This window comes from Elephas maximus, chromosome 12 (genome assembly GCF_024166365.1).
Source record: "Elephas maximus indicus isolate mEleMax1 chromosome 12, mEleMax1 primary haplotype, whole genome shotgun sequence".
Lineage (NCBI taxonomy): Eukaryota > Metazoa > Chordata > Mammalia > Proboscidea > Elephantidae > Elephas > Elephas maximus.
Window position 1 is genome coordinate 3970027 of NC_064830.1, and position 15011 is coordinate 3985037.

A 15011-nucleotide genomic window follows, 5' to 3' on the forward strand; every position below is an offset into this window, starting at 1 on the left:
CTATATATAAGTATGTATACACACAAATATAATAATTTGCCACTTAACTGAGTCCTCTAGTGTGTCAACAAGGAGCTCTGGTGGCACACCATTGTTTTTTAAAAAGTAATCTGAGATCTAAGTAGTATCTGTCACTACTTGTAGACATATGACTTTTTTGGAAGCAGTCAATGGTTGATTGGATACTAGACTTTAGCAGGAAGCTTCTTTCTTCCCATGAGCCTGAATTTGTTATGTCTTAGACAGCACTAATTATTTCATCTATTCTTCATTTTATCAAAAGTGTTAGAATTCCATTTTTGATAGATTGCCAACTTCTATTTTAAGCCCGTTCCAAATAACCCTTTGTTAGGGCATTCAGGGGGTTAAAACTCTCGCTGAAGCCAAAATAAAATTCTCACTTGTTGATCAGACAACACAGAGTGGGTTTTCTTACATCCTTGGAGTTAGGATTCACTTGTGAAATAAGGTTCGAGATTTATCAGAAGTGGCTATAAAGCTTTTTGGTTTTGACCTCCCTGGGTGTGAATCCTTTTAAGGGAGAGTTTTGTATGTGTTTGTAGAATGCCATCTTTCCCATCTAACCTGTCAGAGAAATGTCATTTCATTTGGTGCTCAACCTATACGAGAATTATGAGGAAACTGGACACTGGGCACACTTCAGTGAGTGGAAGAGAAATTAAGTTTGTGAGCATGAACAAATGACTATCTGAGAAAAATCTGAGAGAAAATGGTAAGGAAATAAGATATTGGAATATTGTGAAATAAAAACTTAATTGTAAAAAAGAAAATATATGACATTTACTCCATTCCAGACCCAGTGTCGTCGAGTGGATTCTGACTCATAGCAACCCTATAGGACAGAGTAGAACTGCCCCATAGAGTTTCCAAGGAGCGCCTGGTGGATTCAAACTGCCGACCCTTTGGTTAGAAGCCATAGCACTTAACCACTACGCCATCAGGGTTTCCTTACTCCATTCAGTAAATTAAAATGAATATTTTGCAAATGCCTAGAAGTCTTGCCATTGATACATTGCTGCCACAAAACAAAGGTATTGCCACACTTTTCTGTAACATGTGCCCTTGGATTAGGTAGTTGTTATCCTTGTAATTGTTGGTGATGTAACCCTTTTCTCTGCCTTACTGTTTGTTTCATTGTTATAGTTTGTAGTCATTTAACTTGAGTTTTTTGTTTGTTTGTTTTGTCTCATGGTAGATAAGCCTGGAACAAGCCTAGAATATTTAAGAAGAGGTGTTTATATTGGATTCTCTCCATATTTTATTTTTTAAAACAATTTATCCTTTATTCATACCTCAGTTGGAATCGACTTGTCGGCAATGGGTTTGGTTTTTGTTGGTTTCCCTTGTATGGCTTTTCACTTACAAGCTGACCTAAAGGTCCCCTTCTAGCACTGTGCCTTCTGCTGTAGGTATCTTTCCTTACTGACTCCTATATCTTATTTCCTTACGCCCTGCTTCCTAACAAATTATTTATAAAATAATAGGCTTTACGGTAATAGATGCACTGATGATCTTAGGTAAGTTATTTTTATTCTACAGAACTTCCTGTTGCTTTAAGTAAAATGAGCGGGAGGAGGGGAGGCAAATTAGAGGGAACACACTTTTGAGGCCTCAGGTGGGTGATTGTTTAATGGGATTCCTATGAATTTTGACATCAAGAAGTGATCACTGGGGGAGGCGGAGCCAAGATGGCGGACTAGGCAGACGCTACCTCGGATCCCTCTTACAACAAAGACACGGAAAAACAAGTGAATCGATCACATACATAACAATCTACGAACCCTGAACAACAAACACAGATTTAGAGATGGAGAACGAACTAATACGGGGAAGCAGCGATTGTTTCCAGAGCCTGGAGCCAGCGTACCACTCAGGTACGGCACAAGCACAGAGACCTGCTCCACCCCCCTGAACTAACCCCGGGAGGGGGACCAGCCGGTTCCACAGGCGGCGTGGGACGCAGCCGGTAGGAGAAGTCCCCGGGAGGCAGTGACTGGTCTTGGAGCAGAAAGAGCAGCATCCGAGCCGGGGAACCGTCCCGCAGGGATTTGGACTGGACGCAGCGGATTTTCTGGAAAAACTAGTTTCCCAGTGATGGCTCGGAGACAACAATCCATATCAAACCACTTAAAGAAGCAGACCGTGACAGCTTCTACAACCCCCCAAACAAAAGAATCAAAATCTTTCCCAAATGAAGATACAATCTTGGAATTATCAGATACAGAATATAAAAAACTAATTTACAGAATGCTTAATGATATCACAAATGAAATTCGGATAACTGCAGAAAAAGCCAAGGAACACACTGATAAAACTGTTGAAGAACTCAAAAAGATTATTCAAGAACATACTGGAAAAATTAATAAGTTGCAAGAATCCATAGAGAGACAACATGTAGAATCCAAAAGATTAACAATAAAATAACAGAATTAGACAACACACTAGGAAGTCAGAGGAGCAGACTCGAGCAATTAGAATGCAGACTGGGACATCTGGAGGACCAGGGAATCAACACCAACATAGCTGAAAAAAAATCAGATAAAAGAATTAAAAAAAATGAAGAAACCCTAAGAATTATGTGGGACTCTATCAAGAAGGATAACCTGTGGGTGATTGGAGTCCCAGAACAGGGAGGGGGGACAGAAAACACAGAGAAAATAGTTGAAGAACTCCTGACAGAAAACTTCCCTGACATCATGAAAGACGAAAGGATAGCTATCCAAGATGCTCATCGAACCCCATTTAAAATTGATCCAAAAAGAAAAACACCAAGACATATTATCATCAAACTCACCAAAACCAAAGATAAACAGAAAATTTTAAAAGCAGCCAGGGAGAAAAGAAAGGTTTCCTTCAAGGGAGAATCAATAAGAATATGTTCTGACTACTCAGCAGAAACCATGCAGGCAAGAAGGGAATGGGACGACATATACAGAACACTGAAGGAGAAAAACTGCCAGCCAAGGATCATATATCCAGCAAAACTCTCTCTGAAATATGAAGGCGAAATTAAGATATTTACAGACAAACACAAGTTTAGAGAATTTGCAAAAACCAAACCAAAGCTACAAGAAATACTAAAGGATATTGTTTGGTCAGAGAACCAATAATATCAGATATCAGCACAACACAAGGTCACAAAACAGATCGTCCTGATATCAACTCAAATAGGGAAATCACAAAAACAAACAAATTAAGATTAATTAAAAAAATAAATAAATAAATACACATAACAGGGAATCATGGAAGTCAATAGGTAAAAGATCACAATAATCAATAAGAGGGACTAAATACAGGAGACATTGAACTGCCATATGGAGAGTGATACAAGGCGATATAGAACAATACAAGTTAGGTTTTTACTTAGAAAAATAGGGGTAAATAATAAGGTAACCACAAAAAGGTATAACAACTCTATAACTCAAGATAAAAACCAAGAAAACCGTAACGACTCAACTAACATAAAGTCAAGCACTATGAAAATGAGGATCTCACAATTTACTAAGAAAAACGCCTCAGCACAAAAAAGTATGTGGAAAAATGAAATTGTCAACAACACCCATAAAAAGGCATCAAAATGACAGCACTAAAAACTTATTTATCTATAATTACCCTGAATGTAAATGGACTAAATGCACCAATAAAGAGACAGAGAGTCACAGACTGGATAAAGAAACACGATCCATCTATATGCTGCCTACAAGAGACACACCTTAGACTTAGAGACACAAACAAACTAAAACTCAAAGGATGGAAAAAAGTATATCAAGCAAACAATAAGCAAAAGAGAAGAGGAGTAGCAATATTAATTTCTGACAAAATAGACTTTAGACTTAAATCCACCACAAAGGATAAAGAAGGACACTATATAATGATAAAAGGGACAATTGATCAGGAAGACATAACCATATTAAATATTTACGCACCCAATGACAGGGCTGCAAGATACATAAATCAAATTTTAACAGAATTGAAAAGCAAGATAGATACCTCCACAATTATAGTAGGAGACTTCAACACACCCCTTTCGGAGAAGGACAGGACATCCAGTAAGAAGCTCAACAGAGACACGGAAGATCTAATTACAACAATCAACCAACTTGACCTCATTGACTTATACAGAACTCTCCACCCAACTGCTGCAAAATATACTTTTTTTTCTAGCGCACATGGAACATTCTCTAGAATAGACCACATATTAGGTCATAAAACAAACCTTTGCAGAGTTCAAAACATCGAAATATTACAAAGCATCTTCTCAGACCACAAGGCAATAAAACTAGAAATCAATAACAGAGAAACTAGGGAAAAGAAATCAAATACTTGGAAAATGAACAATACCCTCCTGAAAAAAGACTGGGTTATACAAGACATCAAGGAGGGAATAAGGAAATTCTTAGAAAGCAACGAGAATGAAAATACTTCCTATCAAAACCTCTGGGACACAGCAAAAGCAGTGCTCAGAGGCCAATTTATATCAATAAATGCACACATACAAAAAGAAGAAAGAGCCAAAATCAGAGAACTATCCCTACAACTTGAACAAATAGAAAGTGAGCAACAAAAGAATCCATCAGGCACCAGAAGAAAACAAATAATAAAAATTAGAGCTGACCTAAATGAATTAGAGAACAGAAAAACAATCGAAAGAATTAACAAAGCCAAAAGCTGGTTCTTTGAAAAAATTAACAAAATTGATAAACCATTGGCTAGACTGACTAAAGAAATACAGGAAAGGAAACAAATAACCCGAATAAGAAATGAGAAGGACTGCATCACAACAGAACCAAATGAAATTAAAAGAATCATTTCAGATTATTATGAAAAATTGTACTCTAACAAATTTGAAAACCTAGAAGAAATGGATGAATTCCTGGAAAAACACTACCTACCTAAACTAACACATTCAGAAGTAGAACAACTAAATAGACCCATAACAAAAAAAGAGATTGAAACGGTAAACAAAAAACTCCCAACAAAAAAAAGCCCTGGCCCGGACGGCTTCACTGCAGAGTTCTACCAAACTTTCAGAAAAGAGTTAACACCACTACTACTAAAGGTATTCCAAAGCATAGAAAATGACGGAATACTACCCAACTCATTCTATGAAGCCACCATCTCCCTGATACCAAAACCAGGAAAAGACATTACAAAAAAAGAAAATTATAGACCTATATCCCTCATGAACATTGATGCAAAAATCCTCAACAAAATTCTAGCCAATAGAATCCAACGACACATCAAAAAAATAATTCACCCTGATCAAGTGGGATTTATACCAGGTATGCAAGGCTGGTTTAATATCAGAAAAACCATTAATGTAATCCATCACATAAATAAAACAAAAGACAAAAACCACATGATCTTATCAATTGATGCAGAAAAGGCATTTGACAAAGTCCAACACCCATTCATGATAAAAACTCTTACCAAAATAGGAATTGAAGGAAAATTCCTCAACATAATAAAGGGCATCTATGCAAAGCCAACAGCCAATATCACTCTAAACGGAGAGAACCTGAAAGCATTTCCCTTGAGAACGGGAACCAGACAAGGATGCCCTTTATCACCGCTCTTATTCAACATCGTGTTGGAAGTCTTAGCCAGGGCAATTAGGCTAGACAAAGAAATAAAAGGTATCCGGATTGGCAAGGAAGAAGTAAAGTTATCACTATTTGCAGATGACATGATTATATACACAGAAAACCCTAAGGAATCCTCCAGAGAACTACTGAAACTAATAGAAGAGTTTGGCAGAGTCTCAGGTTATAAAATAAATATACAAAAATCACTTGGATTCCTCTACATCAACAAAAAGAACACCGAAGAGGAAATAACCAAATCAATACCATTCACAGTAGCCCCCAAGAAGATAAGATACTTAGGAATAAATCTTACCAAGGATGTAAAAGACCTATACAAAGAAAACTACAAAGCTCTACTCCTAGAAATTCAAAAGGACATACTTAAGTGGAAAAACATACCTTGCTCATGGATAGGAAGACTTAACATAATAAAAATGTCTATTCTACCAAAAGCCATCTATACATTTAACGCACTTCCGATCCAAATTCCAATGTCATATTTTAAGGGAATAGAGAAACAAATCACCAATTTCATATGGAAGGGAAAGAAGCCCCGGATAAGCAAAGCACTACTGAAAAAGAAGAAGAAAGTGGGAGGCCTCACCTTACCTGACTTCAGAACCTATTATACAGCCACAGTAGTCAAAACAGCCTGGTATTGGTACAACAACAGACACATAGACCAATGGAACAGAATTGAGAACCCAGACATAGATCCATCCACATATGAGCAGCTGATATTTGACAAAGGACCAGTGTCAATTAACTGGGGAAAAGATAGCCTTTTTAACAAATGGTGCTGGCATAACTGGATATCCATTTGCAAAAAAATGAAACAGGACCCATACCTCACACCATGCACAAAAACTAACTCCAAGTGGATCAAAGACCTAAACATAAAGACTAAAACGATAAAGATCATGGAAGAAAAAATTGGGACAACCCTAGGAGCCCTAATACAAGGTATAAACAGAATACAAAACATTACCAAAAATGATGAAGAGAAACCCGATAACTGGGAGCTCCTAAAAATCAAACACCTATGCTCATCTAGAGACTTCTCCAAAAGAGTAAAAAGACCACCTACAGACTGGGAAAGAATTTTCAGCTATGACATCTCTGACCAGCGCCTGATCTCTAAAATCTACGTGATTCTGTCAAAACTCAACCACAAAAAGACAAACAACCCAATCAAGAAGTGGGGAAAGGATATGAACACACATTTCACTAAAGAAGATATTCAGGCAGCCAACAGATACATGAGAAAATGCTCTCGATCATTAGCCATTAGAGAAATGCAAATTAAAACTACCGTGAGATTCCATCTCACACCAGCAAGGCTGGCATTAATCCAAAAAACACAAAATAATAAATGTTGGAGAGGCTGCGGAGAGATTGGAACTCTCATACACTGCTGGTGGGATTGTAAAATGGTACAACCACTTTGGAAATCTATCTGGCATCATCTTAAACAGTTAGAAATACAACTACCATACAACCCAGAAATCCCACTCCTCGGAATATACCCTAGAGATACAAGAGCCTTCATACAAACAGATATATGCACACCCATGTTTATTGCAGCTCTGTTTACAATAGCAAAAAGTTGGAAGCAACCAAGGTGTCCATCAACGGATGAATGGGTAAATAAATTGTGGTATATTCACACAATGGAATACTATGCATCGATAAAGAACAGTGACGAATCTCTGAAACATTTCATAACATGGAGGAACCTGGAAGGCATTATGCTGAGCGAAATTAGTCAGAGGCAAAAGGACAAATATTGTATAAGACCACTATTATAAGATCTTGAGAAATAGTAAACCTGAGAAGAACACATACTTTTGTGGTTACGAGGGGGGGAGGGAGGGAGGGTGGGAGAGGGTTTTTTATTGATTAATCAGTAGATAAGAACTGCTTTAGGTGAAGGGAAAGACAACACTCAATACATGGAAGGTCAGCTCAATTGGACTGGACCAAAAGCAAAGAAGTTTCCGGGATAAAATGAATGCTTCAAAGGTCAGCGGAGCAAGCGCGGGGGTCTGGGGAACATGGTTTGCGGGGACTTCTAAGTCAATTGGCAAAATAATTCTATTATGAAATCATTCTGCATCCCACTTTGAAATGTGGCATCTGGGGTCTTAAATGCTAACAAGCAGCCATCTAAGATGCAGCAATTGGTCTCAACCCACCTGGAGCAAAGGAAAATGAAGAACACCAAGCCCACACGGCAACTAAGAGCCCAAGAGACAGAAAGGGCCACATGAACCAGAGACCTACATCATCCTGAGACCAGAAGAGCTAGTTGGTGCCCGGCCACAATCGATGACTGCCCTGACAGGGAGCACAGCAGAGGACCCGTGAGGCAGCAGGAGATCAGTGGGATGCAGACCCCAAATTCTCATAAAAAGACCAAACTTAATGGTCTGACTGAGACTGGAGGAATCCCGGCGGCCATGCTCCCCAGACCTTCTGTTGACACAGGACAGGAACCATCCCCGAAGACAACTCATCAGAAATGAAAGGGACTGGTCAGCGGGTGGGAGAGAGACGCTGATGAAGAGTGAGCTATTTATATCAGGTGGACACTTGAGATTGTGTTGGCAACTCTTGTCTGGAGGGGGGATGGGAGGATAGAGAGAGAGGGAAGCAGGCAAAATTGTCAAGAAAGGAGAGACTGAAAGGGCTGACTCAAGAGGGGGAGAGCAAGTGGGAGTAGGGAGTGAGATGTATGTAAACTTATATGTGACAGACTGATTGGATTTGTAAACGTTCACTTGAAGCTTAATAAAAGGTATTAAAAAAAAAAAAAAACCCTATGAGGCAGTTCTACTCTTTCACATGGGGTCAGTAGGAGTCAAAATCAACTCAATGGCACCTAACAACAACAAGATGGGGATAATAATATCTGCCACATGGAATTAAAGTGATGATTAAATGCAAGTAGACACTTGAGACTATGTTGGCATCTCCTATCTGAAGGGGAGATGAGAGGGTAGAGGGGGTTAGAAGCTGGCGGAATAGACACAAAAAGAGAGAGTGGAAGGACGGAGCAGGCTGTCTCATTAGAGGGAGGGCAGTTAGGAGTATATAAAAAAAAAAATAGCAAGGTGTATATAAATTTTTGTACAAGAGACTGACTTGATTTGTAAATTTTTACTTAAAGCACAATAAAAACTTTTTTAAAATTAAAAAAAAAAAAAAAGAAGACGTGATCAGTGAATGCAGTCCCGTTATAGGGAGGGCAACTAGGGTCACATAACAATGTGTGTATAAATTCTTGTATGAGAAACTAACTTGAGCTATAAGCTTTCACCTAAATCACAATTTTTTAAAAAAGTGATCTTTGGAATGAATTTTATGATGGTAAAGATATTTTATCCTTTTTTTTTTTCTTTTCCAATATTAAATGAATACCATTACACTGTGCGTCGTTGACCACACCATCTCCTAAAACATTAGAGCATGATTAAACTATATGGTAGGGGTCAGTTTTCCTCCTGGAATCATAATTCTATAGGTATATTTTTATGATCAATTTTCCATTGTTTCTCATTAACCCTTAACATTCTTAAAACGTCAAAAATGTGTATAATTGTACCACACATTAGAAATATAAATACCAATTTTTATATGTACTTGAGATAAAAAATAGAAAAGAAGAAAAACCTCATAAAGTCTCTGTGCGAGTAACGCTGCAATTGTTTTATTGTTTTATTTTTTTCAGCTGTGTCCTGTGGAATTCCCGAATCCCCAGGAAATGGTTCATTTACGGGTAATGAGTTCACTTTGGACAGTAAATTGATATATGAATGTAATGAGGGCTTCAAGCTTGAGGCTAGTCAACAAGCAACAGCAGTGTGTCAAGAAGATGGATTATGGAGTAACAAAGGGAAGCCACCTACTTGCAAACGTAAGTTTTGAGACATTTTCCTAGGTTTAATTAGAAACAATTCACTGGTTAGAACTCTAGGTTCTAATGTGTAGCGGTCTTTTAACTCAGCGTGGGAGGACTCGGTCTCTTGCACCATGTTATTATTCACGCCTATTGATTGCATATAAAATACTACACCCATTTAAAATAAGCTATGCATTTTGGCAGGTTAGAGCACTTCGTTCCATCAGTATCTATACCATATAATCTATATAGTAAATCCTGTTCTATGGTGCCATTTTCAATTTAGGGATATGGCGGCAAGAGGATATTGAGACACTCAGCCTGGCAACAGCACTTCTCACAAAACATTAATGTGTAACTCAAAACTAGTTTCCTGTTCACAGATAGTTTAACTTTAAGTTCCTGGAAGTTGAAGGCAGTTCCTAATTTATGTGTGTATCACCTACTATGCATAATGGTGCCTAATTTATGTGTATATCACCTACTATGCATAACGCGCTGATGTTTATCTACTAGATCACTAATTTGATTTGTCAAGTAAGATAAGTTTTGTAGAAAGCAATCAATATCTTTAAAGGCACTAAAAGTTGGGATATATTCTGCAATGCTAGTCTTAAACAATTCACAAGTCCATAAAACAAAGCCAGAGAGAGGAAAATCTCACACGCACATACACTATTTCTATACCAAGATTATTGCAGCTTTATTAAAACTAGCTTCAAATTTGAAATCACCTAACTATCCAGGCTCAAAAATTAAAAACTGTATAATATTTCTACATATAGAATGATATTTTTGCTGTAATTATGTTAGCTAAAGAAATCTACAGAGTCTTCAATTAGTTCATTGGCCTCTCTCTGCGTATAGTATAGTATTCTGATCACGTTAAAAAATCAAAACTTATTTAGGTATGAATATACACATGCTTACAGAAAATAATTGACCTTTCCCCCAAGAGTTTTCATTTTGCTTGCACGTTAATCTATTTATTTTGCAATAATTATGCCATTTCCTGAGAGTCAATTGGGAATCATTGAAAGGATGTTAATTTTTCTTAGTTATTTTCTATTTAGTAAGATACTGTTTCTAATTAAATAATAGTAGAGGAAACTCAGTTACAAGATATGTTGTATGTTTTCTAGTTCAATTCTAAACAAAATATTCTCTTAATTTAAGAACATAACCTGACAGATGGCAATAATATGTTTGGGATGCTTGTAGTAAGAGCAATGTCCCGAGCGTGGGAACTACCGTTTACTTTGCACATAGCCTGCAGGTCATTAATAATAATGGCTACCGTTAAGTGTCTACTAGCCCCTGGATGTTTTAAATGGCTCATCTGTAAATCTCATAATAACCACAAAAAGGACTACACATATGACCTAACAGATGAGGTAAATTCTAGTAAAAGCTACTAACTTGCAGATTTGGGGTTTGAACTCAGTTCTGTCTAGTTCAAATATTGTTCCCTTTTCATTACAACAGCTCTGATTATACATTAAAATCATCTTGTTGTTGTGGTTAGGTGCCGTCCCGTTGGTTCCGACTCATAGTGACCCTGTGTACAAAATGACAAAACGCTGCTCAGTCCAGTGCCATCCTCAAAATCATTGCTATGTTTGAGACCATTGTTGTAGCCACCGTGTCAATCCATCTCATTGAGGGTCTTCCTCTTTTTCACTGACCCTCTAGTTTACCAAGCACGTTGTCCTTCTCCAGGAACTGGTCCCTGCTGATAACGTGTCCAAAATACGTAAGACGAAGTCTCGCCACCCTCCCTAAGGAACATTCTGGCTAAATTTCTTCCAAGACTGATTTGTTCCTTCTTCTGGCAGTCATGGTATATTCAATCTTCTTTGCAAGCACCATGATTCAAATGCATCAATTCTTTGGACTTTCTTATTCATTGCCCAGCTCTCATGTACATATGAGGAAATTGAAAATACCATGGCTTGGGTTTGGGCACACTTTAGTCCTCAGAGAGACATCTTTGCTTTTTAACACTTTAAAGAGATATTTTGCAGCAGATTTCCCCAGTACAATATGTCGTTTGATTTCTTGACTGCTGCTTCCATGGGCATTGATTGTAGATTCAAGTAAAATGAAATCTTTGACAGCTTCAATCCTTTCTTCATTTATCGTGATATTGCTTATTGGTCTAGTTGTGAGGATTTTTGTTTTCTTTATGTTGAGGTGTAATCTATACTGAAGGCTATAATCTTTGATCTTCATCTGTAAGTGCTTCAAGTCCTCTTCACTTTCAGCAAGCAAAGTTGTGTCATCTGCATATCGTAGGTTGTTAATGAGTCTTCCCCCAATCCTGATGCTGTGTTCTTCTTCATGTAGTCCAGCTTCTCAGATTATTTGCTCAGCATACAGATTGAATTAAAAAAAAGAAAAGTCAATTCCGACTCACGGTGACCCTGTATGACAGAATAGAACTGCCCCATAGTATTTCCAAGGAGAGGCTGGTGAATTTGAACTGCTGACTTTTTGATTAAACAGCCAAGCTCTTAACCACTGCTTCACTAGGGCTTCAGATATTGAATAAGTATGGTGAAGATATACTACCCTAACACACACCCTTTCTGATTTTAAACCACGCACAGTATCTCCTTGTTCTGTTTGAACAACTGCCTCTTGACCTATGTACAAATTCTGCATGGGCACAATTAATTGTTCTGGAATTCTTTTGCAATGTTATCCATAATCAGTTATGATCCACACAGTTGAATGGCTTTGTATAGTCAATAAAATAGAGGTAAAAATCTTTGTTATTCTCTTCTTTCAGCCAAGATCCTTCTGACATTAGCAGTGACATCCCTCTTCCCAGGCCCTCTTCTGAATTTGGCTTGAATTTCTGGCAGTTCCCTGTCGATGTACTGCTGTAACGTATTTTGAATGATCCTCAGCAAAAATTTACTTGGAGGTGATATTAATATCATTTGATAATTTCCACATTCTTTTGGATAACCTTTTTGTGAAATGGGTACAAATATGAATCTCTTCCACTTGATTGGCCAGTTAGCTGTCTTCCAAATTTCTTGGCATAGACAAGTTAGTGCTTCCAGCACAGCATCTGTTTGCTGAAACATCTCAACTGATGTCCTGTCTATCCCTGAAGCCCTGTTTTTCGCCAATGCCATCCGTGCAACTTGGACTTCTTCCTTCAGTACCTTCAGTTCTTGATCACATATTACATCCTGAAATGGTTGAACGTCGACCAGTCCTTTTTGGTAGGGTAACTCTGTATATTCCTTATGTCTTCCTTTGATGCTTCCTGCGTTGCTCAATATTTTGCCCAGAGATTCTTTCACTATTGCAACAAAAGGCTTGAATTTTTTCATCAGTTCTTCAGCTTGAGAAATGGTGAATGTGTTCTTTCCTTTGGTTTTCTAACTCCGGGTCTTTGCATGTTTCATTATAAAACTTTACTTTGTCTTCTCAAGCCACCGTTTCAAGTCTTCTGTTCAGCTCTTTTACTTTATCAGTTCTTCCATTTGTTTTAGCTACTTGACATTCAAGAGCGAATTTCAGAGTCTCTTCTGATACCCATTTTGGTCTTTTTTTCTTTCCTGTTTTTTTTTTTTAGTACCTTTTGCTTTTCTCATGCATGATGCCCTTCATGTCTAGTCTTTGATCATTAGTGTTCAATGCATGAAATGTATTCTTAACATGGTCTCTAAATTCAGGTAGGATATAGTGAACATCATACTTTAGCTCTTGTAGATTTGTTCTAATTTTCTTCGGCTTGAACTTCAACTTGCATACGAGTAATTGATGGTCTGTTCTGTAGTCAGTCCCTGGCCTTGTTCTGGCTGCAGATATTGAGCTTCTGCATCGTCTCTTTCCACAGTTGTAGTCAATTTGATTCCTGTGTATTTCACCTGGCAAGGTCTATGTATATAAAAAAAAAAAAAAAAAATGTGTATAGTCGCTGCTATTTGTGTTGTTGAAAAAAGGTATTTCCAGTGAAAAGGTCATTGGTCTTGCAAATTTCCAGTGATCTCCAGCTTCCTATCTATCACAAAGACCAAATTTTCTAAATACTGATCCTTCTTTTTTTCCAACTTTCACATTCCAATCACCAGTAATTATCAATACATCTTGATTACATATTTATCAATTTCAGACTGGAGAAGTTGGTAAAAATCTTCAGTTTCTTCATCTTTGGCCTTAGTGGTTGGTACATAAATTTGAATAATACTTGTTTTAATTGATCTTCCCTGTAGGCATATGGATATTATCCTCTCACTAACAGTATGGTACTTCAGGATGGACCTTTTTAACAATGAATGCAATGCCATCTTCAATTTGTCATTCCCAGCATAGTAGGTCATATGATTGTCCAATTCAGAATGCCTCGTACCAGTTCATTTCAGCTCACTAATGCCTAGGATATCTAGGATACCATCTGGAGAGTTTTTAAAATACCAATGCCCAGATTTCCTTCTCAAGGATTCCAATTAACTGGTCCTGGGTGGGGTCCAAACATTAGCACTTTTTTTTTTTTAAGTTCTCTTGGTATTATTCTTAAAATGTAAATCATTATACTGCATTTTAAAAGAAAATCCATTTTAAATTTGTATGCTGTCTGAGAAAGACTAATGACAAGTATATAAAAATGTAATATTTATTTGCGCTTCTCTTATTGTTTAAAAACAGAATAAGATAAAAATAACACTTTTTTTTCCAAAATGTTCTTAGTATGAATTCATATTTAAAGGAAAATTTTCCAGTCCTAAAAAATCAATCTTGGGTTGTAAATATTTCCAAGGAAACATTTTAGTATGAATGCCCTGATGGACATAGATTCTTCCATCACCCTTTAAAGCTTTGTGGAAGTCATTTTGTCTGAAGATAATCCAGACACACCCTCAATAGCTTCTTATTTTAACCCATGAAGCATTATTCATAGATAAATTAAAGAATGCCTTGCACATATGCCCTGTTAGTTCATAGGTGGACAGGGTGAACAAGAACCTGAAGTCTTTCATAGGAATGTTGAGCTGTTTCTTCCTGAATGTGTTCAAGACAGAAAGTATTCAAACTTTTGCTTCTACAGCATAAATACAAACTTTTTTTATGTTTGTCTGATCCATATGCACCTGTAAGAACATACATAATTGTGTTAACCCATTGCCATTGAACTGGTCAAAAAATTGATTCGCATCATTCAGTTATAACATGAAAAGCCAAATATATTAGAACTATAAGAAGTACAATGTACATTTTTATGTCCTTGGTTGGGGCAGAGGAAGTGAGAAAAATAGATTTTCAAAAAGATGGCAACAGACAAAATATCTTTGGCTCCATGGAGAAAATATGAGAAAGGACTCCAATAGGCACGAAACCAAAAAAAAAAAAAAACAAATCCAGGGCCATGGAGTTGATTCTGACTCATAGCGGAAACCCTGGTGGCGTAGTGGTTAAGTGCTACGGCTACTAACCAAAAGATCAGCAGTTTGAATCTGCCAGGCACTCCTTGGAAACTCTGTGGGGCA

General features: G+C 37.4%; 1 protein-coding gene across 1 annotated transcript in view; it reads left to right on the top strand.

Annotated features, from left to right (window-relative positions):
- CSMD1 (CUB and Sushi multiple domains 1) overlaps nt 1-15011 on the top strand; it is a 2087969-nt gene that overhangs the window by 1947327 nt on the left and 125631 nt on the right. Inside the window, exon 50 of the mRNA XM_049902971.1 lies at nt 9337-9522. Coding sequence (XP_049758928.1) covers nt 9337-9522 — 186 coding nt within the window. The remainder of the gene's footprint in view (nt 1-9336; nt 9523-15011) is intronic.